General features: G+C 54.9%; 7 protein-coding genes across 7 annotated transcripts; 5 read left to right on the top strand and 2 right to left on the bottom strand.

The window, feature by feature from the left end:
• Window positions 1–303: 303 nt before the first annotated feature.
• Window positions 304–2,560, top strand: PHYSODRAFT_332912 (hypothetical protein; the record flags this gene model as incomplete). Its single annotated transcript, XM_009529998.1, has 2 exons — window positions 304–1,803; window positions 1,880–2,560. 2 exons carry the CDS (start codon window positions 304–306, stop codon window positions 2,558–2,560), a joined length of 2,181 nt encoding a protein of 726 aa, XP_009528293.1.
• Window positions 2,561–2,965: 405 nt separating this feature from the next.
• PHYSODRAFT_346459 (hypothetical protein) lies at window positions 2,966–4,111 on the top strand (the record flags this gene model as incomplete). Its single annotated transcript, XM_009529997.1, has 1 exon — window positions 2,966–4,111. The coding sequence occupies exon 1, from the start codon at window positions 3,059–3,061 to the stop codon at window positions 4,109–4,111; it is 1,053 nt and encodes a 350-aa protein (XP_009528292.1). The 5' UTR covers window positions 2,966–3,058.
• A 724-nt stretch (window positions 4,112–4,835) lies between these two features.
• On the top strand, window positions 4,836–6,137 carry PHYSODRAFT_508222 (hypothetical protein; the record flags this gene model as incomplete). The annotated part of the gene is made up of 2 exons (XM_009529996.1): window positions 4,836–5,491; window positions 5,681–6,137. 2 exons carry the CDS (start codon window positions 4,836–4,838, stop codon window positions 6,135–6,137), a joined length of 1,113 nt encoding a protein of 370 aa, XP_009528291.1.
• Window positions 6,138–6,384: 247 nt separating this feature from the next.
• Window positions 6,385–8,915, bottom strand: PHYSODRAFT_560537 (hypothetical protein; the record flags this gene model as incomplete). Its single annotated transcript, XM_009529995.1, has 6 exons — window positions 8,238–8,915; window positions 7,537–8,129; window positions 7,269–7,413; window positions 6,961–7,169; window positions 6,655–6,912; window positions 6,385–6,564 (listed from the first exon to the last, which is right to left on the bottom strand). The coding sequence occupies exons 1-6, from the start codon at window positions 8,563–8,565 to the stop codon at window positions 6,385–6,387; spliced, it is 1,713 nt and encodes a 570-aa protein (XP_009528290.1). The 5' UTR covers window positions 8,566–8,915.
• A 1,298-nt stretch (window positions 8,916–10,213) lies between these two features.
• PHYSODRAFT_332908 (hypothetical protein) lies at window positions 10,214–12,424 on the top strand (the record flags this gene model as incomplete). The annotated part of the gene is made up of 5 exons (XM_009529994.1): window positions 10,214–10,426; window positions 10,470–10,721; window positions 10,773–11,130; window positions 11,633–11,898; window positions 11,984–12,424. 5 exons carry the CDS (start codon window positions 10,214–10,216, stop codon window positions 12,422–12,424), a joined length of 1,530 nt encoding a protein of 509 aa, XP_009528289.1.
• A 1,977-nt stretch (window positions 12,425–14,401) lies between these two features.
• Window positions 14,402–16,642, bottom strand: PHYSODRAFT_508721 (hypothetical protein; the record flags this gene model as incomplete). The annotated part of the gene is made up of 2 exons (XM_009529993.1): window positions 14,402–15,091; window positions 16,073–16,642. 2 exons carry the CDS (start codon window positions 16,640–16,642, stop codon window positions 14,402–14,404), a joined length of 1,260 nt encoding a protein of 419 aa, XP_009528288.1.
• Window positions 16,643–18,172: 1,530 nt separating this feature from the next.
• Window positions 18,173–18,709, top strand: PHYSODRAFT_286170 (hypothetical protein; the record flags this gene model as incomplete). The annotated part of the gene is made up of 1 exon (XM_009529992.1): window positions 18,173–18,709. A coding segment is annotated over exon 1 (221 nt), but the record flags the coding sequence as incomplete, so codon positions are not given.
• Between the last annotated feature and the right edge of the window lie 7,387 nt (window positions 18,710–26,096).

Raw genomic sequence — 26,096 nt, 5'->3', positions numbered from 1 at the left:
GCTAAAAAGATGAACGACTACACCTCTGTATCCTTCGCCAGCGCCCTTCATCCTTCACCAGCAGCGTCATACGCTGTCGAGTCCATAAAGGAATCGCATTTTGGTGAGGGGTGGCACCTGGTCTATCCTGCTGCAACGTGGCCACGGACTCGTCCCACTTGCATCCTCACCAGCTCACCAGGACGGCCGTCTGCCGCGCAGGATGCGACCAACACGATCTCCGCTCCGTGAGCAGCTTGCATGTCACCACTCATTCCTTAATCTGCGTCGCACTGCTCGAACGAAACAGCCCGCAACTCCGACATGAGCACTCAATCCGGTCGCTCGGGCAGCATCCGGTCGGGTCGGTCTGGATCGCGCGCCCGCGCGTCAACGTCGCACCGCAAGTTGTCGACGTTCAACTCATACCGACCGCCGCAGGAGCAGCAGCGACGAGATGGCTTGGCGATCCGAGGCAGTCGCGGGAAGGAGAGCATGCTGTTCACGGACCAGCAGATGGCCGACGACCTGTTGGCCACCGTCCCCAAGCTGCACGCGGCCATCGTGATGGATGCGCGAGGCAGCCCGCTGTGGCGCCGCAAGAGCTGCAAGGGAGGCATCGCAGCGTACGAATTGATGCCGAGCTCCAACAGATCGGACGACATGGATCTGGCCTACGCGTCGCTGGCCAAGACGGAGATCAAGTGCCACTTGAACGAAGTCCTCAACGTGTTAATCAACCGTGAGTCCAGCGACTACCAGAGCACCATGGCTGCGCTCTGCGGCAAAAAGTTTTGTGACGCCCGCACCGTATTCCAGCAGCGTTGCCACTTCTCAGAGGAATCGCGTCAAACTTTATCCGACAACAGCTCACCTCCGGAAGGAGCCGAGGGCCAGAAGGTATTGATCACCGTGAACATGGCGACGCTGCAGCCGATGCTGCACATGAAGTTCCAGTCGAAGAAGCACCGGCTGCCGCAGAAGCTCTGCTTTGCGTCGTTCACCCACCAATACGCAAGCAAGGACCGCGCGGTGCACGTGATGAAGACTCTTCCGAAGCATGTACATGACGAACTGGTGCCTCGCTCCGAGCGTACGGCGCTGCGCCACCAGCTCGACCATCTTGCTGTGGGGTTTGATATCCAATCCACACCAGCACCTGGCGGTAGCAGCAGCCAATCGACCACCATAATAGCACACGGGTACGCTGCGGTGACACCGCCCGAGGCGTTCGGCGCCTACAGCCCGGGCCCACTATCGCGAATCGCAGCTCCGAACAAGTCTCAAGTAACGCGACGTCGGGCTGCAATGATGAACCCTGAAGCGAAGCACGTCCTGGACCTGCTCACTCAATCGCTACGCGAGTTTGAGCGTGTGATTCGAAGACGTCGCTTTGACTTCCAGTCGTTTGTGTACTTCCACACGGCGTCCGTGGGTGATCCGGAGCTGAAGTCGTGCTCCATTTGCCAGAAGCGGTTCTCATTGATCCGCCGCGACTTCTTCTGTCAGCTCTGCGGTCACATGGTCTGCAGAGACTGCTCCCAACTGTACGAGGTTGAAGCCCACATCGGCGAGGTGCGTAAGAACCGCATCTGCGTCGAGTGCGTCGTGCGCGTCGACGCCTGCAAGTTCGAGGACGAGAACCTCATTGCAGCGTTGGGACCCACGGTCGTAAGCGACGATCGCTGGTTCTCGGACAGTGATACCGAGGTGACGACTCCTATCCTTCGTGAGTACTCTTCGCCCAACGACCTGCTTCACGACCAATTGTCTTCCGAAGACCCAACCACGAGATCTCACGCTCTTGAACAGCTCGGCCGATTGGTGAGCCCCACCGCATCGGGCTCTCTGCAGTCTAAACCGAAGCGCAGACGCAAGCACCACTACCGAACCACCCAAGGACCTCGCCGAGAAGGTGCGCAGGGATATCGAGCACCACCTGAAGCGGAGCTTGCGTGTGGCTGAAAAGTGCACGAGGCCCGAGGACTGTGAGGTGGCCGATTTGGAGCGCGACTACGCGTTCGAGTTCGACGGCGACCGAACTCGCGACCCGAACCACCCGCTGCCGCCAATGCCTGAGCAAGACATGGAGTGCAAGCGGCTGCAGTACATCAACAACTCTGGTGTCCTGGACCCGACGTACGATCGTGCAGCTCTCAACCTTTTGGCTCAAGTGGCAGCCAGGCAGCTCAACTGCCCCGTCGGATATGTGTCAATGGTGGGCGAGGATACTTTTCACGCGGTGGGCACCTTCCCTCAGCGTCCTCCGGAGATGAACGTCGCGCCTCGGGATGAGAATATGTGCGCGCACACGGTGTACGCTGATAAGCCGCTGGTGGTGAAAAACCCGCAGCGTGACATGCGCTTCGCTCAGATGACAATCATCAAGGACGCCGGTGTGAAGTTTTACGCCGGGTTCCCCATTCGAGCGCCCGACGGAGCCATCGTGGCGTCGTTGTGCACATCCGACTTCAAGCCGCACGATAACTTTTCAACGAAAGAGTACGCGACTATGGAAACCCTAGCCAAACTCGCAGCCCAGCTCGTCGCCCCTCGCCAACTCCCTGCCGCAGCGTATTAATACTAACCCCCTCGAGACGCTAATTGCAAAGTGTTCATGAATAATTAATTGCTCGATACTTTCTCGGTCGAAAATGGCACAAGCTTGCTTAGCACGAAAAAAACTTGTCTTCTGTAACTAGTCTCGTGTTGCTCAAAGTTATCCGCCGCCAGCATGCGCTTTCGGCCATAGCGTATACACACGTGCGTCCTCCGCACATGTGGGCCAGAAGTTTAGGAGGGGGATAGGCCACGGTATAGTAATGCGTGCCGGAAAACAATCGGACAGCAAATTCAGCGCCACCCATACAGTCGTTGACCAGTGCAACGTGCAGAGGTCAAATTACATATGTACGAGCGGTTTTGGTCCGCTCTTGTGCAAGATGGCCATGCTCGATCGGCTTGATCTGCATTTCTGGCTTTCGTCGCGCCGTCGAAAGCCCTACGTAGTCTGTGGGCTCATTCCAGGTTTCTCCGCTCCAGCACTCAACTTCGGTACAGTACAGACTCGGCCTGGAGAATGGTGTTCCGACAGGTTTCGATTTTGGCGGCGGTCCTGCCGGCAATGGTCCGTGCCGGCGCCGACACGTACTACACCGGCAACGGCGCTGCGACCCCGCTCGGACAGGTCTCGGGCGGCACCTGCAAGTTCATGTACGACGCCAACATCGGCGAAAACTTCGCGGCGCTTAACGGAGCCCAGTGGGGATCGGCGCTTAGCTGCGGCCGTTGTGTCGAGGTCTCGTGCGCCGACTCGCGATGCGCTGACAAGACCAGCACCGCCACGCTTCACATTGTCGACACAACCCCCGAGGGCAAGGAGGGCGACTTGAACCTGTCCCCGGCGGCGTTCAAGAAGCTGACGGGCAGCGACCCGTCCCAGTACAGCATAAAGTGGAAGTTCGTGGACTGCCCTGCCACCGGCAACATTCAGTACTGCGCCGACAGCCTCACTAACAGCTCGAGACTCGCCGTGCAGCCCGCCAACTTCGCGGAAAGCGTGGCGAGCATGAAGATTGCCGGCCTGGACGCGGCCCTTTCGGACACTGGCGCTTACTTCTTCCAGGTGAAGGGAGCGAACGCCGACTTGTCGGCGGTGGATGTCGAGCTTACGTCGGCCTCGGGTAAGGTCGTCAAGGACAAGGTGGCGCTCACTGCGGGCGAGTGCAAGGAGGGAACGTCCAAGGTGGCGGCTAGAATGCTCACGGAGGCCGAGACGTTTGACGACCTCAAGACGGGCAGCACCAACAACTACAAGGCCGGCAGAGTGGCTGCTGCGGACGAGTCGTCCAAGAAGGGCGTGTCCATCCTGCAGTCTAACGATGCTGCGGTTGACAAGACCCAGATGGAGGCGAACACCAAGTCGGAGGACTCCGGTGCTTCCTCTACCGGCACGAGTCCGGGCATCGTGACGCTCGTGGTGCTGGCTGCTGTTGGCTGCGTCGCCCTCGCGGTTGTTGCCGTCAGCGCCAAGAAGAGGAAGATGAAGGAGAAGAGCATCGACGACCTGGCTCGTCCGTTCGGCACGTTCAGCTCGCCCGTGCGCATCAACTCGACCATCGCCAAGATCTAAGCCCAGGTTTTCCAGTTTGCCCCCATTTTTGCAAGACAAGCGGGTGTGGCTTCGATCGACCGGCAGTGTGTATATGCGTGCTCCATGAGTTAGTTTTCTCTGTTTTCAAAGGGGCGAGTGGCAACGGAACCGCTCCCATCGCAGTCGTAACTATAATACACACGATGGTGGCGTGGCGCCCGGATCGGGTCGCGTACGAAGCCTCACCTACCGTACCTTGTATAAAGCAAAGCTTCCGGCGACAAGCGTTTATTATTATTTGTATTCTTTGCCATAATTTGCGTCACCAACCGTGGGGTGGGAGCCCTTCCTCGCATATTTCCGTTGCCACCCGAGTCTACATTTACGCGTACGACTCCGTAGAGGCATTGTTGTCCCAAGTATTTTACGAGAGTTGAAGCGCTAGCCCACTCTTTTCATCTGCGCGTTGTCATTCTTGAAGGGCACCGATGCAGCCAAGAATTTCTCGGCAAAACGAGGAAGCTCCACTTTCAATTGTGTAAGTTGCGATGCCTTTGTACGGGGTGGGACCATTTCTTGCGGGATTTCAGGCTCGATCGGCTCGATCTGCACCGCTCCAGCCTTTTCGGGCCTCTTTGACTCGTACAGTTGAGACTCTATGGCAGTCAGTCGGTTCGGTGGCGCTCATTTCTAGTTCCGTGCCCGTTGCAGCGCATTAGCTACCGCGCTTCAGCAGGCACTTGGAATCGATCATTTCATTGTGATGTTCCGGCAAATTGCGCTCCTGTCGGTGGCACTGCCGGCGATGGCCCTTGCCGGCGGCGACACGTACTTCGCCGGTGAAGGCACGTCCTACACGCTGGGCCAGGTGTCGGCCGGCAACTGCAATTTCATGTACGACCCCGGCGTGGGCGACTACTACGCGGCGCTCAACAGCGAGCAATGGGACTCGACACTCAACTGCGGCCGGTGCGCCGAGGTCTCGTGCGCCGACTCGCGCTGCAGCGACACGAGCAGCACCGTGACGGTCTTCATCGTGGACAAGTGCCCCGAGTGCAGCCAAGGCGACCTGGACCTGTCCCCGACCGTGTTCAAGCAGCTCACGGGCAGCGACCCGTCCCGGTACAGCATCAGGTGGAAGTTCGTGGACTGCCCCGTGAGCGGCAACGTGCAGTACTGCACCAAGAGCGGCAGCAGCAGCTCGTGGCTGGCCGTGCAGCCCGCCAACTTTGCCAACGGCGTGGCGAGCATGAAGATCGCCAACCAGGACGTGACCATGGTGGACTCGTGCTACTACTTCCTGCTCAACGGCGGCTCGAACGTCGACATGTCGGCGGTGGACATCGAGCTCACGTCCATCTCGGGGGAGACCATCACCGAGACGCTGTCGCTCACGGCCGACAAGTGCACTGACGGCACGTCCAACTTCGGCGGCAGCACGACGCAGCAGAGCTCTACCAGTCAAACTAGTCAGACAACGTCGGCTCCTGCCACGACGGCACCGGCACCGACACCGACAACACCGACACCGACACCGACGACTGCTGCTCCGACACCTACGACAGCAACGCCGACTGCGACCACGGCTGCACCTGTTACTAGCGGCAGTGCGTCTCAGTCTCAGACCCAGCAGCAGAGCGACGTGAACAGCTTCGATACTCTCAAGTCCGGCAGCTTAGGCAGCTACACGGCTGGAAAGGTGACTGCCGCGAACGAGTCTTCGAGTGGTGTGTCAATCCTCCAGTCTTCTGCGGCCGGCGTCGAAAAGACCCCTACCAGCCAGGAGGAGAACGGCGAATCTGACAGCACGGCACAAAAGGCGGGATCGGACGACACGAAGCAGGCGAACACCAAGACCGAGGCGACTTCTGGCGGCACGAGCCCGGTCATCGTGGCTCTCGTGGTGCTGGCGGTTGTGGGCGGCATCGTCCTGGCCGCTGTGGCCTACGTTACCAAGAAGAAGAAACTGGACGACAAACGCATCGACCGCGATGAAGCTGCGATTCGCTCCTTCGACACGTTCAGTTCGCCTGTGCGTATCAACTCGACGATCGCCCAGATCTAAACTTATGTGGTTCCTTTCGACGTTCTGAAGTGAGTATGTAGCTGCGATCAATAGTTAGCAAGAATGAGTGCTTATTGAGTTTAGGTACGATGTTAGAAGAAGAACTTGAGGGTGTTCTTGTTTGAAGGGTCCCAGTGCCTTGAGCTCTTGCAACCCTGCATCGACAAGCGTAAAACCCGCTCATGTGTATCGTGAACATTGAGTATTCACAGATCATCCAGCTATCCCCCTCTTTGACACCGGGTGTTCATTCATCTATCGTCTTTGCTCTTCGTCTCATGTCGAAGGCTGAAGGAAACGCTGCTTTCATCGCCTTTGAGTTCAAGAACTGCAACGCTCGTTCGACTGCCTGTTCGCCACTCTTTTGAGACGCCTCAGTGCTGCCCGTGCAGCCTTCGAACGAGGTGATGCACTGCAGGAGTTTGCGCTGAAGCTGCTCGATCTGCGTGGCTCGAGGGCAAAGTGCAGGCGCCTTCGTCGCCGCTGAATCTGCGCTGGTGCTTGTGACTGTGGCAACGTCGTGTAGGTGCAGCAACTGATGCTCGACGATGCTTAGACTCACTAGCTGCATGCGCTCGAAGACTGGGAGGAAGAAAATACTCGTGAGCAACGAGCGCCGGTGGTTCGTCCGAGCTTTTCCTTGCGTCACGAGCTGCTGGAGCTGCTCGATTCGCTCTCTAAAGGTCTGGAGGGAGCGCTGGCAGCACGCGATGACCTCCATCATGCACGAAGCCACGCTGAGCCCATCTGGATCACTCAAAGCCAACAGGCTCCGCTCCGTTGACCGCTCCAAGAGATTCAAGGGGCTTCGGACGCCATCAACGCTGAGGAAGACGCTGCGTCGACCAACTCCGTTGTTTGTGCAGTGATTTACCTCGAAGTCCTTCTGGATACGAGTCGCAATTATCTCCAACTGGTCCTTGAGCTGCCCGATCAAGGACGCGAAGCTCTTATTTTTCTTCTTCGTGGCAAGTGATTGAGTTCCAGCGTCTTCCTTTACTGCCAACGCTGCTTGAAACTCTGCCACTCGATCTGTTTTCTCCATCAACGCGAATGTGGCACCACCACTGACTTGGATCGAATCAAATTCAACTCGAGTGAGGCTTGCCTGCCGTTTTGATTCGTCTTCACCAGCCGCGTGTAATTCTTCCAGACGATACGCTGTATAAGGCTCTCGAAAAGCTGCGAAGTCCAGCGCAACCTTGTAAACCGCGCTAAGAGCGCGGTGTAAGCGGTAGAACGGGTGAAAGGAAGATGTTGTAGCTGAGCCAAATGACTGTAGACAGCGACTTACGGCACTCGGGAGCGTATCGTCGTCTTCGTGTGGACCTCGGCTCCGTTCGCAGAGGAGAATTAGCACTTCAAACAGTAGTCGAGTCGCTGATGAGACCTCTGTGACAGCTGAAGGAGCACCTTGGCTCCAGTTTGAGAGGAAACCTGCCAGATTAGCCTCGCCATGACAAAGCTTGGCACGAAGATTGGGCCCACTCGACATCATGAAGAGATCCAGCAGCACAGCCAGAGACGCAAAGGGTAATTCCTCGTACAAAGCGTTCGTCACTGAGTCGTTTGGACTGTCATCTGCTTCAGCCCCAACACGCTCATCGCTGTCACCACCATCGACTAGAACCACAGGGTGGAGCAGCACTTGGTGCTTGTCCTTCTGGCCGAAGCCGTCCAGAGTGGAGTAGTACGCGTCGATCTGTGCCAAACCGTAGGCACTGGACAATCCAGCGCGCTCCTGATTCAGACGGAGAAATTCAATTCGCAGCGCGTGCTCCAATACAGGGAAAATAGCGAACAGGAACCACAACTCGTCTCCTCGATCCACCAAAGCCTCAATCGCACGTCGTAGCAGATTCGACCTCCCCATAGGAACGAAAGCAGCAGTGGACCACCTCCGGATGACTTCACTCCTCGTCGCTGGCGTTTCATGACGAAGCACAGCGATGGGATCCTGGTTCAACTCGCCATCTTCCTCCTCCCCGATCACTGTCTCCTCTCTCGTAACAAATCTAGCGTTAAAACTGTCGATACGAAAGAGCTCCGTGTCCCCATGCTCAATCTCAGTCAGCAGTTCCTCCGTCCGGTGGTCAAAACACCTCGGCAGTGCCATGATGAGCAGCAGCGTGAGGCAGCCAAAGCACTTGGGGAACTCGGCAGGAGCCATGAAGCCGTGCCACACCAAGTTCCGCAGGTTCAGACCCGACGGGAGGAACAGAACCTTCAGCAGCCGCAACAAACCGGGCGGTAGGGCGTCCTCCAGCGTGCCCGAGTGCAGCAAGTCTCTCAGAATCATGTTCTTCTTCTTCTTCACGGGTCCAGAAGGCGATGATCTCTGGTCGTGAAGATCGTACAGTGCCTTCTCCAGTATCGTCACCCCCACCACGAACGCCAAGAAGAACTCGCCGCTCTCGTCTCGCAGCATCTCGGCCACTTTTCCCAGTGAAGTGGAATGGGTCAAGCCTCGAACTGCTCGCCAACTGGGAGATCGACTGTCTCGACCCAAGTCTACGACCTCATTAGTAGTAGTGAAGTGTTCTGCCTCAATAGCTAGAGCCCACGTCGCCTCGATCTCATTCGTGATGGCTACATCTGCTTTGACACGACTGAGCCACGAATTCCAGTCCAGAGTCACGACTCCATCGACGTCCACTCGGAACTTGGGTACACTCGACTGCAGCGATGAACGGGTGGGAGCAGGCAGTCTCCAGTATGAATAGAGCGCGTCGTGGACTGCAGAAGACAGCGACGGACGATACCTTGGCGACGGCGGCGACGATGCAGCCATGATGAGTGAAGATGAAGTAACGGTTCTGAAGTAACGATTAGAGGATAAAATGAGACCGCGTCGAACAAAAAGATACTAATCAACCAAAGTACGAATTGGGATTTAGGTACCTCGTTGGAAAGAGGGGCGTCTTAGCTATCTTTTGAGGCCCTCCACAACTTCTAACAGTTAGATTAGCCAAAGATATGACCCCGCGAAAAAATTATCTCCCGTCCCAGAGCAAAATTAAGATTTTTTTTTTTGTATTGGCTACCCTGGTGTAAAATTGTACAGCGAATCCAATGATACCCTTCGTTTCTTCAAATTCGCATTGAAATAGTCTTAAAACTTCACTTTCGCGCGATGTTTCATATTAGTGACACATGCTGTCAATTGATATCATTTTGGATTAGCATGGACATAAGTATCACATTGATTGATCAGCTGAGCTAAACGACGTACATTGCTACACTTTTGAACTAACCAGAGACTGCAGCTCTTGAGCCTTTCCCTGAAGGCAGCGACGCTCACACTTATCAGCTCTGATAAGGCCTGTCACCTTCTGGTGAATATCAACCTCGATCAAATTGATACTTATATCCTCCTCGGCTTGCTCATCGTCTTCGATTCCCTCGATGTCCCCCGTCACCTCTCTATCCTCTTCAGCTGACTCGGCCGTGCTCCAATTTTCATCATCATTGCTTTCATCAGGCTCCTCGCTCTCAGACGAGACGTCGCTGGCGGCATGTGCCGCAACGTGCGGGGAGGTCACGCGGGGTCGATTTTTCTGGTTGCGCTGCCGATCGGTTCGAGAAGGCGTGCACGCCGGTGATTCGTGCAGCTCGGAGGCACTCTCCTCCTACTGCGGATCGGAGGTGCGCGCAAGGTGCTGCCCAGGAGTTGCCGAAACGTGCTGCTCGGGCGCGTACGGCATATGCTGCTTGGGAGGAGGGGGGGGTGTTGACAGGGAGGGGACGCGGGCGGCTCCGAGGCACCAACGGACTGTGACGCGAGAGCGCCGGAAGCCTGTGTGCCGGCGGGCGACGACTCGGGGCCGCTGGAGGTCTGCGATGGCAGCTCGGAGGTCGAGCGGTGGGCTTCCATGTCGGCGGTGGTGTAGATCTTCTTTGAGAGTGAGGTGTTGAGGGAGCGTTCGCTTTAGTGACAGTTCAGGTTTTCAAATCACAAATCGGGCCCTTTCTCGAAACTTCACTTAGATACGAAAAATAGCAGCCAATTTTCAAGCGCTATTATCTCGATAACTCTAAATGGTGGCTTAGTATCATTTTGTTCGAGGCAGTCTCAAATGGCTGCACTCACGATCAAGGGACACACGGTTGCAATGGTGCCATCTCTGCTGGTTGTGACGCTGATCTTTCGCTCAAAGCCCGAGGTTGAAGCCCTTCACCATGTGGAGCGGATTGTATCCATGTTTGCGGACGCGTCGGTGGAGCTCCCACTGGCCAAACCCTGCAAGTTCGGGTCGCTGACGCTGCTGGATCGCATTCTGGAGAGCCAAGTTCGACCAAGACTCGTCCTGGTCCATTCGGGGCCTGATGCAGTCGGAAGAGTTCTATCAACGACATCAATTCAACCTGTCGCTCCGGGAAGCTGAGAGGCGCAGTGATGTAGCCATGACGAAATGGCTGTTCCATCATTTTCGAGGTGGGTTTGGCGTAACTCGAAAAGTAGTGGAGGAGGCCGCGGCAGTGGGGGACATGGAGATCCTGGACTACTTCCTAGATAATGACAACGACGAGCTATTAGAGAGCGACGATGAGAAAACTGAGGAAGAGAAGGGCCTCGCGAGACGCGTGATGTGGTGAGGCAAGGACGCAGCGAACGCCATTCGTGCGGGTTGCCAGATGATGGCTCTTTGGCTCTACAAATACGTGAACGTTGAGTACAGGGACGAGAAGGAAAGTCTCGAGGCTGCGGCAGTGATGTGTAATGTGGAGTTTTTCGAGTGGCTGGACGACAAGATCGGCCTAGAGATTGAGGTTGATATTAGGGAAGCTGCTGCAAATGGGCACCTCGAGGTGAAGAGGCTGTACGAGCAAGATCTGGAGGAGGAAGAAATGCACTTTGACCGAGGAGTGCTCGTGGCTGCAGTGGAGAAGGGTCAGATGGAAGTTGTGCGCTGGTTGATCGAATACGATGGAGAAGTTGAGGATTATCACAATGATACCCATCTTGAGAGCGAAGATGGCTACCACAGCGGTGGTGAGAGCACTCATACCGCTGTTAACATGACGCGCCGTCCTCATATCACCAATGTCGGTGCAGAGGCCAGTGTAGCGCCATCTTGAGGTAGCCAAGTATCTTTTCGCCTGTGTGGACAAACCTCTGGCAGGTGGAGAGAAAAGGAGAGACTGGACAGGACGCTCGAAACACTTTGGGGGGTATTTGAACGAGAGCACTACAGCAATTATCTGTCTGAAGAAACGATGCTCGTTGCCGCAAGAAATGGACGTTTGGATATTGTGGAGTGGCTTTACACGGAGCTCGGGGTCAATCCAAGGGTCAACCTCTTCGGAATCTACGATTACACAGCCGAGAAACTCCAAACACCTATCGACATTGCGGCGGCTAACGGACCATCTAGCAATCGTTCAGTATACACATGAAATGGGCAAGGAAGCGGTTGCACTCGCGCTCCACTGGCGGCAGCAAAAGCGGGAAAAGGAGAAACAAAAGCTTCTAAAAGCTCCCTGCTACTATGCAGCCATATACCCGGATGGAGTGAAGAAGGAGAAGCCGATCAGACCTCAGTGCACGACAGACGCGATGGACGGAGCCGCAGCTAATGGCCACCTCGAAATCGTTTGGTGGCTTCATGAGAACCGAACTGAGGGCTGCACGACGGACGCCATGGATTCTGCGGCGCGAAACAGACATTTGGAGGTGGTGCAATATTTGCACGAGCACCGCAACGAAGGCTGCACAAAGGATGTAATGGATGACGCTGCAAGCAATGGGCATCTTGAATTGGTGGAATGGTTACATCATAATCGATGTGAAAGTTGCAGCATGAAAGCGATGGACGGAGCCGCTACTGGAGGACACCTGAATGTAGTACAGTGGCTTCATTAAAATCGACAAGAAGGCGGTTGCTATGGATGGAGCGGCAAGCGGCGGTCATCTCGAAGTCGTCAAGTGGCTACAGCATAATCGAGCTGAAGGCTGCACCAGTGCTGCAATGGACGGCGCGGCTGCCGCTGGAGCATTGGACGTTGTGAAATGGCTACACAAAAACCGGAGCGAAGGCTGTACTACTGCAGCAATGGATAACGCAGCTCGAAGTGGTGATGTGAAGACGATTCGTTGGCTGCATGAGAATCGGGGTGAAGGTTGTACGACTGCAGCAATGGACAACGCAGCATTGGGCGGCCACTTTGAAGCTGTGCTGCTACTTCACAGAGTCACAGGTGAAGGCTGCACTCGAGCCGCGGGTAGCATGGCGGTCCACGACTCGGATATTCAGGACTGGGTAATCGAGCACTACTTCAGTGAGTGAAGGATCTTTATCAAAAGGGGCCACAAATCCATCAGCACTTTATCATTTGGGGCTACAAACCTGTCAAAGAGTTGGACTTAGCGCAGTACCGTAAGAAGTACCGTCGATAGCCGATTGCTGTCCAGGCGTATGAGCTTTATGAAGCTCCTTCATGTAACAAAACATTCCTCGGATCCATTTCTGCTTGCAGTATTAAAATAAGTTTAGTTTATAGCTAAAACGAGCAATAAGTGACGCAAAGGCATCGAAGAGAGGAAGCTATTGAGCACAATAAATGTCGTAGCGGAATTTGACACTTGCATCAACTCTTTAGTGGGAGAGCTCTAAAAGGTCCTCTATTATTTCCAAGAAGCACGTAACTAGAACTATAAAGTCCTGGTGTCGCTGTAGGCTGTTCCTAATTAAATGTCATTCCAGGAGTTCTCGTTCGCTGCTTTCAGCTTCCTGAAAAGGGCCCTCTACCTAAGCAGCACTGAATTTTAGCTATACAACATTTTCTGCTGAGCACGTCTGGGCACCGATAGTGAAATGCCTTGCACAAAATTATTTACGCCGGAACCTGTAAATATCTGCCAACCGGGTCTGCTTATTAGGCCAACAGTTTGTATCTGTAAAACCGTTCCTATACTGCATGACGACTTGAAGTGCTCCGAATGAATGCAAGAACAGCAACAAATCAATTGGAATTACTTACCGTCTATATTTGCAAACTGCATGCACGGCTAAAGGTTGAAACAGTTGATCAAGCCAGTGGGCAAAGGCTTTTGGCAAGCTTAGACTACGGTAATGTTACGTGCAACTTGTCGCGTAGTAGTTAATGCAATCATAGATGACTCGAACGCCAGACCGGTCCTAATTTTATTTCCTGAATCGATGGCGCCTTGCTCTGACTACCAGCACAACACGGCTGAAGCTACACCCTTTGGCAATGCTTGTCACTGGTAACTCGATCTACACTTGTGTGTACAAGGTGCATTTAGGTTAATTACACAACGATCGTAAGTGTTATCTACCGCGGAACTTTTACCGTAGACGAGTGCCTGCACGAGCACATCATCGATATGTTGGGTTGAGTTGAGGGGGTACATCACGTTCTAAACCGCGACAATTTCTAACTTAGATTAACTACCGCGTCTACACCTTGGCAGCGCCTGTTAATCTTGAAAAACAATTAGGACGGCACACAAGCAGCGCTAGTTTATTTTTTGCTGGCAGCGAAGGCATGAGTATGCAAGCAACTGGGTGCTGTCCTGTGGCAAACGTTCCACACCGGTAATTCAAGCCATTCTTCGGAGGTTGCACAATTTTGGGCACGCTTAAGTCGTTTCGGATGCGTTGCTGGTTTGCCATAGCTTATTTTTAATAATTACTGGTAATTTACAATATGCTTGCTCGATGTACCCCATATACTGACGAGCAAACTCGATGGCGATCCAATGTGGTGTTACTGGATCGTGATATTTCTTTGCGGTCGTACGAAGTCCTGGAGTAAGTACGTAATGGACTACTAGTCAATTGGTTTGATACATGTGCGTATCTGCAGCAGTTCTGTAATGAAACCGCAAAACGTGCCTAGCTTAGACTTCGTTGCGACGCGTTCCGCTTCTTGAGTTGCGTTGCAGTTTGACACCTGTGCTGCAACGCTGTACCGGTCACCTGGACAGCAATCGGCTATCGACGGTACTTCTTACGGTACTGTGCTAAGTCCAACTCTTTGACAGGTTTGTGGCCCCAAATGATAAAGTGCTGATGGATAAAGATCCCTGAGTGAAACATTTCAGTTGCTCATCAAAAAGTTGCTACCGGTAGGCAGGCTAGACAAACCAATGTTGGTGCGTGTAGCCATCTATCTTTAATAAACAAACAAGCTTACTTACATTTACCAACCTGTTCATTGTAAACCCCTGTTTTTGCTCTCACTGAGCTGAAGATGACATGTAAAAATTCAACATATCCACAATTCACACGGCGTCTCCCTCAAGTGAAGCCAAGTGCGTCCATCACAGTCATTACATTCTCCGGCTCACGATCAGGTCCCCTTGAAGGTTGGCTTACCCCAGCCTCTTCACCAGAAGTTCCATGCGCTTGCTGCTTCGCCTTGAGTGCAGCAATTTCGCCCAGCCACGTTGGGGTCAGCGGGTGGTTAGCCATCCACATGGATTCACTCGCGCTCTTGTGGCAGTTCTGCACTGCGCCGTAGTTCGTAGCCTTGATCGGAATCGGCAGCTTGCAGTCGGGGAAGCGCTCGAGCGCGTCGTTCTTGACGTAGTCCCAGACCGCGTCCTCACCCTTGACCTCTTGGAGAGCGAAGAGAGCTACGACGGGGCTTCGGTACCACCAACCAGGGTGGCGCGGCTGCTGCATATCCAGCCTGACGAAGAAGGCGGCTCCGAGCTGCTCGTACGCAGCCAGAATGATGGTTTCAAACGCGTTCTTGGCGGAAATCTGGCGGTTGTTGCGCTTGTTGAAGGCGAAGGCGTTCATCTTACGAGACATCGGGGCCCAGAACTTGCGCTCCCACACAGCGCGCGAGTGTTTGTGCCAGAATCGGTGGAGCTTCTTGGCCAACTCCGGGTGTTTTTCCTCCTCGAACGGCAGCGGTAAATTACCAAAGACCGCCTCCCACGGAATCTGCGCCTCGAAAGCCTCCATCTTGCGCGTCAACTGCTCTTGGCTGCGGCACATGGCTTCGCTCATGACTGGTTTCCCCCTCTTGTGTGATTTCACAGCGGTGTGTGAGCCATCTTTCTGCTTGTCTGCTTCAGCTTTGCGCTTTCGTCCTCTCTTGGCCTTCGGAGGGTCCTGCGGCGCTTCGACGGGGGTAGCAGTAGTTGGAGGTGTACCGGCAGCCTGAGGGGCTACAGCTTCCACTGGTGTGGCAGCAGCCTTCTCTTGTGATGCAGTGCTCGATTTCGGCTTCTCGCCACGCGCTGGGGCCGACTCAACAGCAGCACTGGGAGCATCAGGCACACTGCTTTCTTGATTGCCTTCGTTGACAGCAGGCTCAGTGTTGGCTGCGGCGGCAGCATCACTAATACGTCTGCTTCGTCGTTTAACGACACGCTCAGGATCGACAGCCTCCGTCACAACTTGCTGCTGTATAGCGACAGGAACTGAAGCTGCTGTAGCAGCAACACAATTGTCTTTCTTTCCAACCTTCTTGCGCCTTCCTCGCTTCACCTGGCTCGCGTCTGCATCCCCCGATCCAGAACTCGCTGTTGCCCCAGTATTCTCTTGATGGTCTTGTTCGCTGGCAGCAGACTCAGTGGTGGTGGAGGCGACGGCAGAGGCAACAGCAGCAGCACTAAGGCGTCTGCTTCGCCGTTTGTTTTGATCACGCTCAGGCTCCGCAGCCACAGCCACGTCTGGCTGCAGTGTAGCAACAGGAGCAGTAGCAGCAGCAGGAGTAGCAGGAGCATCGTCCTGCGTCTCGACCTTCTTACGTCTCTCTCGTTTCCCCTGGTTTGCACCCGGATTGGAGCTCACTTCTGCACGCTGCTTCTCCGACGACACTGCAGACGCCGTCGCCAATTCTTTCGGCTCCGCTGGCCTGACATTCTTCCGCTCCTTCGAGCGCGTCTTCCGCCTCTTCCTCTCCGCTTCAACTGGCTGCTCCACTGCCGCCTCCACCGCCCGAGGGGACTCTACTAGCTGCTGCTCTGGAGCCGCCTCTGCAGGTGCAGGTGCAGCAGGAGCTGGAGCTGGGAGGATCACGCGCGGCAGCTCGAAGGGGATGACGCTGATGACCTCGTTGCCCCTCTCCACGAACCGCAGCAGCGACGCCTCCTTGTGGCCCACGAACTCGAGGAACATGTGCTTGAGCAGCGCCATGTTCCTCGTGGCCGCGCGGTACTGCAGGTAGAGGAAGACGCAGCCGCGCGGGTCGAGGTGGCTCTTGGGCTTGGCCAGCAGCCGCTGGGCCTGCCGCCGCCGCTGGGGGTTCGTCCGCAGCACGGGGAACACCGTAATGATGCTCACGCCCTGCCGCATCAGGGGCACGAGCGTGTGCTCCTGCTCGTTGAGGAAGTCGGCGAAGACGCGCCGCAGTAAGGACACGTTCTGCGACTTGAGGCGCAGCTCCAGGAACGCCGCGAAGTCCTGCAGCGTCGCGTGGTCGCGCGGCACGGAGCTCGGCGGCGCGCGCCCGCGACTCACGTAGCCGTCCAGCGTCTGGATGGAGCGCGCGCGCGTCGTCGTAGTCGGCGAGGGCGACGCCATTGGGCTCCGCTATCAGTCTGATTGGGTTTTGATATGCAAGTGGATAACGACAGTGTCTGGATAACTTGAAGTTTGTATGGACAGAGATGAAGTACGGTCCAGCGGCTGGATTGTGACGTTAGACTAAACTGTGGTCCATCTTTTGAACCAATCACGAGCTCACCTGGCAATAAACTGTAGCGAGGACAGTGTGCGTGCAAGGGTGTTGTCTTCTGGCCTTGTGTCCGCCGAGGGAGATCGATCAGCAAGGCGACGGGCGGTGGAGGCACGTCTGGAACAAAGTTTACTAAGTTGTTACAAGGTTGACAGGAAGCGGAGAGGAGATTTATACACACATCTTGAGTTTTGTAGGTATTGCGACCAACTTCGTCTAATGGGCTTCCTGTAACCCTAGACAAGGAAGTGGAGGGCTCTATTTGTGGAGGGAGATGGTTACATTTCACAGGGGGAATGCTCGTCTTAGTGTGTTACACGTTGTTTGCTGACCTCTTTCTTCTCCTCACACTCGGAATGGACAAAGAGTTCTAGACTCAAAAGGAGGGAAGAAATGACGAAATTTTGGTTCTTATGCAGATCAGGTCCAGGATTTGAACATGCTGATTGTGAGACCGAATCAAAAGACCTGCAGCTTTGGATCATGGCATGACTGGGTTCCTTAGCGCGTGCTCCGTTCGGCTTCCTACTCTAGCAACAGTTCGTGGTGCTGTATCTACGTGAAAGGGTGTGCATTTTGGCCGGTTACCTTGGCTCAATAGGTATTTTGGCAGTAGATCGTGTTCAAAAGCATTGTATTCACTGCTTACATGGACTATCACCTACTGCACTGTATCGGATAGGTAGAACGAGTCGCCGCAGCAGTCGAACATGCCTCCCTTTCCTACTTCTCTTGACAGCAAGATTCATTATCTGCAATAGCACACGCTGTTCATGTTTCTAGTGGTGCTCAAAGTCCAATGCAGTTGCTGCAGTGCGTGCATTGTATCCCATTCGCGACTGGAGTTTTTTTTTAGTCAAAGCAGTGCACACCTGGTTTGGTTTCCGTTCACACTCTCAGCATCGACACTCTACTGTTGGCAATTAGCACCTATCTTGTAAAATTAGTTTACCAACAAGTAACAGGTACATGTACTTTAGAATTATGTAGCCTAGCTACGGCATGTGATCGACATGTTTCACTCCTGCTTGACTAGGAGAAATATATAGCGTTTCAGCTCGTAGCGAGGTGCCACAGCCGCAGCACGGCAACAAACTCTCCAAAGTGAAGATGTTGCACTGCGACCAACCTTACCAGCAGACGGAGTAGCAGACGGAGTAGCAGCAGCAGCAGCGGCGGCGGCGACAGGACTGGCACGTCTCGTGACGTCCGATGCAGCCTCTGTAGACATCTGCCAGCGGGAGCCAAGCTCGCTCACGGTGTCAGCCAAAGGTGCGCGCGTTTCCGCTCGACTCGGAGCCCAACGGCGGCGGCAGCCTGAGCACGTGGCAGGAGTGGCGCACGGCGCAGCGGTCAGCTACGCCGACTTGGACAACAGGGGCAGCAACGATGTATCCGGATACCTGCGTGGACTTGACGCGCTCCGCACTCACGAGGCATGTGGAGCGCCTCCGTTTGCACGAGTGCACACACAGGTCTGTGCGTCACCTGTTCTTACCGCGACGGACGGCATCTTCAGCTGCACCACATCACTTTTCGCGTCCTCGCCCACCAAATAGTATAGCTTGCACAGCGCAGTATGGCCCATCGATTCCATAAGCCACTTCCTGGCCGACTACTGCTTGTGCTCTCCTGACGCATCTTGCCCACCTGCTGCCCACTACGATGGTGCTGCTGCATCTTCTCGGCCTCTCCCATGGCCTCCTTGCTGCTCTGCTGGTGGTGCTTGCGCTTACCCTGGAGCTCTTCAAGGCGAGGATCTTGCTCATCTTCCTCCGTCCGACGCATGCCGTTGCGGTGTTGCAGGGGCAGCGACCCGCGGTGCTGCAACGCCTCGGTCCGTGGCGATGTGGCTCTGGCATCACCGAGGCGCAGACAGAGGTTAGGAAGCTTGGGTCGTGGTAGGCGCTCGGCTGAGGTTTCAAAGTGAGACTGGGACTTTTCCTACTTATGTCGTCAAAGCATGGCAAATGTGATCCAATCACAAGTTCAACGAAAAAGCACGCTCTAATCAAATCCAAGACCTGTTCTGCATAAGACCCATTTAAAAATCTTCCATGACGAGGTTTCGGTGGTGTTTGTGTGGCTCGCTGCATGTGTGTATTGTCCGCTCTGCTGCTGACGCTGTTTATACTTCAGTGTACACTTGTTCCAGTACCTCTTGTTACATCGCTCTGCTGCGTGAAGAGGGCGTTAGCGTATTGATACACAGTTAGTGTACTCCACTAACATGTTCGCTGATTCTGCTGGATACTAACTAACAGTTAGTTGAAAACTACACATGTTAGCTACACTGTATAGTGGAGGAAATGTGTAACGGGGTTACACGCACAAGTGGCTACAGTCACTTGTTACTCTAACAGATGCGATGTCTGTTAGAGGTTTGAACACTTCCTCGACCTTGGTGTAAGGTACACCAATGGCTACATACATTTACGAATACACATTTAGGATTCCTATTGGCTGAAAGCAGCATCTTTTAGCCAATGAGTGACTTGCATGTTAGCAGAATCCTGCCAACCAGCCGTTGGCAGATTCCTAGTTTAGAATATTACATTTAGAGGAAGTCAGAAACATAAAACAAAAATAGCAGTTCTCATCTTTTACCAAAACCCGCTACTTGGAGTCTTTATCTTGTTTAAAGTATACTCGTGGATCTCGAGTATACTTAACTCAAGTAAAAGAAACCTACGCTTCCTCATACACGTGCGCATACGTGTAAGCCGTAGTAGTGAGCCAAGGTAGGCCCATTACACCTGGTAACACTTTGTAGTCCGTCCAACGACCGACTACCTGAGTTCGTACGTCACCGCACGAACGCGGAGCTGAGAACCTTCCCATGGATACGGAGGTGTCCATGGAAAGCTCCACTACGCCTGCAACTCACGTTGCACGCGCTGACTGTCCCCACCTGTCGGACCCAGAGTGGGAAGCTCTCCAACGACTGTCAACAGTCATTGGTGAGGCGGCTGTAGCTACGATGCTGCGTACGCTAACGCCGACAGAGCAACATGGTGTTGCTCTGGGATTCATCATGAGGGAGCAGCGAGATGCTGCTTCGTCTACCACGGTGTCGTCGGGGACGACACCGCGCGCGCAATCGCTGAAGCTCAGCGTGAGCAATTACGTTGGAAGAGAGGGCGAGCCTCTCCTCCGGTGGCTTATCGAACTCGACACTGCCATTGCGGCTCGACGTATCGTCAACCCGTTGTCCAAGGTCGCGTTCGCCATGTCATGCCTTGGCGGACGTGCAAGAAGTTGGGCGTATGGACGCCGACTCTCTGATCCTACGTGCTTCAGCACGTACGAGGGTTTCAAGGAGGAGCTCAGACAAGCGTTTGAGCCCCCGCAAAATGAGTTCCGGTCGAGGGCGGAGTTCCTCGACCTGCAGCAGGGCAAGCATGATGTCCATGCTTACGCTCAGAGAGCACGGTACTTGGTCTCGAACATCGTGACCAATCCGATCGACGAGGCGATCAAGGTCGTCACGTTCGTGAAGGGACTGAGAGATGGGCCTGTGAAGACCTATCTCTTCCGTGAGTACCCGAGTACTCTCGAAGCTGCAATTACTCTTGCAATGCAGGAGGGGTTTAGTCTGAGGCAGGCTAAACTGCATGCGAATGCGCCGAGGCTGCAACCGCCTCCGGTCGCGATTGCGGGAGGTCCGGAACCAATGGACCTCTCGAATGCAACGGCTGCTGATTATCAACAGCAACAAGGAAGTAATGCACGATGCTTCCGTTGCGGAAGGATCGGTCACTATGCCCGAGAGTGCACGGCACCCGTGCACCGAGATGGTGGTCGACGCGGCGATGCCGGGCATCGTCGCGGACAAACAAAAAACGATGGAACCCAGTAGGCGCGGGGCGCCCTACTGGTGAAGCAGTCACGCGTGTCCAACTCGGACATGCGACACTGAGGACTGCAGCACCCCAGTGAGGACCCTTCTCAAAAACAAAAATGCATGATGACAAACCGAACCTTGTCATCTTGGACGTGTCTTCGAAGAGAGAGCAACTCTCTTCGTGCTTTGGTTGATTCGGGCGCGTCGAACAACTTTGTTCGACTGCGAAGCCTATCAAGGCTTGACTTCGAGGAGGTAATTATACCTCGAAGTATGTTGGAAGTTCGATTGGCAACGGGTGCCATCGTTAAAACCGAGAAGCGCATGGTACGCGTGCGCTTCACGTATGAAGATCAAGAGTTTGTCGAGACCTTTATCGTCCTGGATCTGGACGATAAGTTTGACATTGTATTGGGCATGCCGTGGCTTGCACGGCATGATCCGGTCATCGATTGGGAGAAGCGCACTCTCGTGCGCTTCGGTCGCGACAGCGGAACAGTGAGCGATGACCCTGTTGCCGCTACGCACGCACCTGTCGGTGCGTGCGACTCCCCACTCGAGACAGCGCCTAATGCCGCTGTCCCGGAGCGCCCTGGGCGCGCGCGAGCACGCGCGCAAGAGCAGTAAGCGTCGGCGTCGCCGCCGACGGCTGAAGGAGAAAATGTGTTGATCTCGGAGATCGACACCCGAATCAGGAAGAGTCTCCGAGTTCAAGGGGCAGGGATGACGCAGGCGAGTCACACGCCTCAGCCGTGGAGGCTGACGCGAATCTGATTGGATCAGTTTTGGCCAATAATAAGAGCCAAGGTGACGAAGCGCTGTCGACTCCGGGAGTCGATGGATTGGGTGAATTTGATTCGTCGGCTCGGGGAGCCGACGCACCCTCCGTAATGGGGGTCTCCACCAATGGTTGTCGTCGAGGTATTGAAGTCGCATCGACTCCGGGATTCGATAGCTTGGACGAATTTGATTCGTCGGCTCGGGGAGCCGACGCACCCTACGTAATGGGGGTCTCCGCCAATGGTTGGCGTCGAGGTATTAAAGTCGCGACGGTTCCGGGAACCGGCGCTGCGAAAAGGAATTTCGCGTTGACTCCCCGAGTCGACGCACCCCTAGTAATAAAGGGCTCTGCCAATAACAGGCGTCGAGGTAAAGATGGCGTGTCGACTCCGGGAGTCGACGCTGCAAGCGGTGCGGACGGTTGCAAACGTCCCGCACCGGAAAAACTTGCATGCTGTCGTGCAGCCGGGCTGCACGACGAAGCGCCGGGCGACCAAGCCGGGCTTGAAGTCGCTCGCCCGCGGAATGAACCCGCCGGCGGTACTGAAGAAGAACACCCGTCCACGGCTGGGCCTGGACGAGGTCAAGAGTCATGCGGAGCCGGGCTCCGCAGGACAAGAAGACGGCGCATGCGAAGGTCGCTGCGCAAGTCTCGTCCTGGGGCCGAGACGCTACAAGAAATGTCTCCCGGGCAGACGGAGGCAGAGAAGCCGGACGTCGAGACGTTGAACGTCTTGACGCGTACCTGTGCCGGGTTCCGGTACAGGGAGATGACTCTCGCTAACCCTCCGACGCAAGCGTCGGAGTTGACTTCGCTTCCAGTCATGAGCTGGAAGCGCTTCGCGCGTGACTTGCGCGATGGACGCATCGAGCAAATATGCATTCTCTCGGACGCCGATAGAACGAAGAGCGAGAATGAAGAACTGAGGCAGTTCTTCATGGAGACCACCACTGAGAGCGAGGACACTCTCAGTGCGAAGACGAAGAAGGAGCGCTTTGAAGAGCAGAGCTGGGACTTGTTGAAAACGAGTCCCTACTCGAGATCTTACGGGAGTACGCGGGCGTACTTCCGGAAGAGATTCCTGGGGAGCTTCCGACTGAGCTCAACTTTATAAAAATTTTCAAAACTGATAAACTGGAGTATAAATAGAGGATAATAGAATTTCTATTGGAGTGATAAAATACGTTGATAATAGGAGGAAGACCTATGGCGAAGGCAGCTCCTTGGCTTGGCCACGTACTTGTGCAAGTACGTGAAGGACTACGCGGGCATGATACGCCCGCTGTCACAGCTCCTGAAGAAGGACGCCGAGTGGGTTTGGACTGCTGAGTGTCAGCAGGCCTTTGATGCAGTCAAGCGGGGCTTGACGGAAGCACCGATCTTGGCGGTGGCCGACCAAGATCGCCCGTTCCACGTTGTGTGCGACGCATCCGACTTCTCAATCGGATGTGCGTTGATGCAGCACGATCACGAGGGCCGTGACCGTGTCGTCTACTACCAATCGCGTCAGCTGAAGCCACCTGAGCGCAACTACCCGGTTCATGACAAGGAGCTCCTTGCCATGAAGTACGCACTTGCGAAGTTCCGAGTGTATCTACTCGGAAGCAAACCGTTCGTGGTCTATACGGACCACGCGTCGCTGCGGACGGCTGTGAAGTCGCAGCACATCTCGCAACGGATGGCGAGATGGCTCTCATTCTTCGCAGAGTATAACTTCCGGGTTGAGTACACACCCGGAAGACTCAATGTGGTGGCCGACGCGCTCTCGCGTCGACCTGACTACGCCACGACTGATGCCGACGTCAATGCCATTGACGCCATGCGATCGAGCACCCCAACGTCGTCACTGTTGAACGACGTGAAGGTCGCGTACGCGCACGACGCGGACGCGAAGCTCTTGCTGGTCTACGGCTCAGCGCCTTCTGACAAAGCTCGTCAGAAGTTGCCGAAGCATCTTCGTGCTCGTGCACACCGTTATCGGGTGCACGACGGGTTATTACTCTATAGTGCAGTCGACGACAACGCGGTCCGCGTTGTCGTGCCCAATGACCATGGCCTGCGACTCAGGATCATGTACAAGTATCACGATGCACCGACTGCGGGGCATCCGGGCCGTGAGAAGACATACCTTCTTCTCACGCGAGACTTCTACTGGGCCCACCAGTACAGATGGGTGCGCAAGTACGTCCGTGCTTGCGAGGTTTGTCAACGTGTGAAGCCTGCGCCTTTCGCGCAGGCTCCCTTGCAGTCACTACCAACTCCACGAGAGTGTTGGCAGTCCATGTCTTTGGACTTCGTGTTCGGTCTTCCCCCGGACAGCCAGGGGAACACGGGCGTTGTGGTCTTTGTTGACCGCTTCAGCAAGATGGTACATCTTGCTGCGGTACCCGCTGAAGTGACTGCGAAGCAGACGGCGCGTCTGTTCGTTGACATGGTGTTCAAACACCATGGCATGCCGATCGACATTGTGTCGGATCGGGACCCGCGCTTCACTGCACACCTTTGCCAAGAAGTGTTTACACTTCTTGGGAGTCAATTTTCGATGTCGACTGCGGACCATCCGCAGACGGACGGGCAGACCGAGCGCGTGAATCGCGTGCTCGTAGACGTGCTTAAGAGCTACGCTCACTCGTTCCAACACTGGAGCGAGTGCCTGCCGATGGCGGAGTTCGCCATCAACAACTCGGTGCATGCCTCGACCGGGCATACACCGTTCTACGTGAATGCCATCAGGCACCCACGCCTCCCGAGTCTACTCGGGATGGTGGCTCCTTCCTTAAGTGGGGGAGGAGCTACGACTGCAACGCAACAGTCGCAGAATGCCGCTGACACTTTCACAGTGTCAGCCGCGACTACGCGCAAGAAGAAGAAGAAGCACGCGTCTGTGCAGGGCACAGACGCCGACAAGAGCAAAAAGAAGAAGAAGAACGGGTCTGTGCAGGGCACAGACACCGCGAAGACGAACGCAGAGACCGGGCCCACTGCTAGAAACGAGCTTAACGAATTCAGCGCGGACGCAATCAACTTCGTGCAGCGCAGACAAGCCGTCATTCGGTTTGTCCAAGACGCTATTGCAGCGTCTGTTGATCGACAGAAGTTGAACGCAGACAACGTTGGCAGGGGCAACACAAATGAATTCAAGAAGGGTTCATTGGTTTTGTTAGCAACTCAAAACCTGCCTAAACATGCAGTTTCCGACTTCGGGGCGAGCAAGCTCGCTCCGCGCTTCATCGGGCCGTTCACTGTGCTGGCACGGCACGGCAACGCCTACACACTGGACACACCGTCTAGTATGCGCCTCCATCCGACGTTCTACGTCGGACGGCTGAAGCCATACCTGCAGTACGAGCTACCTAGCTCGGCTGAACCGAAGCAGAAGACTCGGCGGAAGCCGTCATCCTCACCAGCGCGAAGTCGCGCTGGAGCAGCGGGTCGAGCTAATGGTCCAGCTCGGCCGGAACGATCGAGGCGGCCTGGGAGGCCGCCGCAACCTGAGGATACTTCAGAGCGCCGAACCCAGCACTGGAACTACTCCACGACCGGAACTCGGTCGTGGGGAGACGCGAGATCAGGGCCAACACCAAGTTGACCACACACGAGGCGTGTTTCCACCACCACCGCCGCCAATTCGTGACGCACACGGCTCAACGCGATGGATAGTTGAGTGGATTGTTGGTCACAGTATCCCGAGAACGAACAGGCAACCGATTCGTTTTCGTATCGGTTGGCGAGGATTACCTCCCAACCAAGATACATGGGAGCCACGGAACGTCTTGCTCGAAGACGTCCCGGACATGGTGAGGGCGTACGAAGCCCACCATGCGCTACACGCTGGAAAGTAATACGAGCGCTGCTGTTAACAGCAGCACCCGAAGGCGCTTCGAGGGCAGATATTGGTACCTGCCTCCGTGGCAGCGACGCGCTTCGCACGTTGCCGCGCATGCTACTCGGCAGCAGAGAGGTTCTCCGCTGCTGCGCCAGCGGTCTTCAACTTCGACGCGCTCGTTCCATTACGAGCGCGCTCTCTTCAACATCACGCATTGACCAAGCAGTCAATGGTGGTTGACGTGCCGGGACCGGCACGTCTAACCTTGACGGGGGGATGGCGTAACGGGGTTACACGCACAAGTGGCTACAGTCACTTGTTACTCTAACAGATGCGATGTCTGTTAGAGGTTTGAACACTTCCTCGACCTTGGTGTAAGGTACACCAATGGCTACATACATTTACGAATACACATTTAGGATTCCTATTGGCTGAAAGCAGCATCTTTTAGCCAATGAGTGACTTGCATGTTAGCAGAATCCTGCCAACCAGCCGTTGGCAGATTCCTAGTTTAGAATATTACATTTAGAGGAAGTCAGAAACATAAAACAAAAATAGCAGTTCTCATCTTTTACCAAAACCCGCTACTTGGAGTCTTTATCTTGTTTAAAGTATACTCGTGGATCTCGAGTATACTTAACTCAAGTAAAAGAAACCTACGCTTCCTCATACACGTGCGCATACGTGTAAGCCGTAGTAGTGAGCCAAGGTAGGCCCATTATAAAATGGGTACATGAGGAGATTACTTAGTAATCTGTACGAAAGCGTATTTACTAGCTGGTCTGGGTGTCTATATTGCACCGCGGACTTTGACATAGGTAGGAGGCACCTAAGTCGTCTTCACTCTTA

Source organism: Phytophthora sojae (assembly GCF_000149755.1).
Source record: "Phytophthora sojae unplaced genomic scaffold PHYSOscaffold_5, whole genome shotgun sequence".
Lineage (NCBI taxonomy): Eukaryota > Oomycota > Peronosporomycetes > Peronosporales > Peronosporaceae > Phytophthora > Phytophthora sojae.
This window is presented reverse-complemented; position numbering and strand designations above follow the sequence as displayed.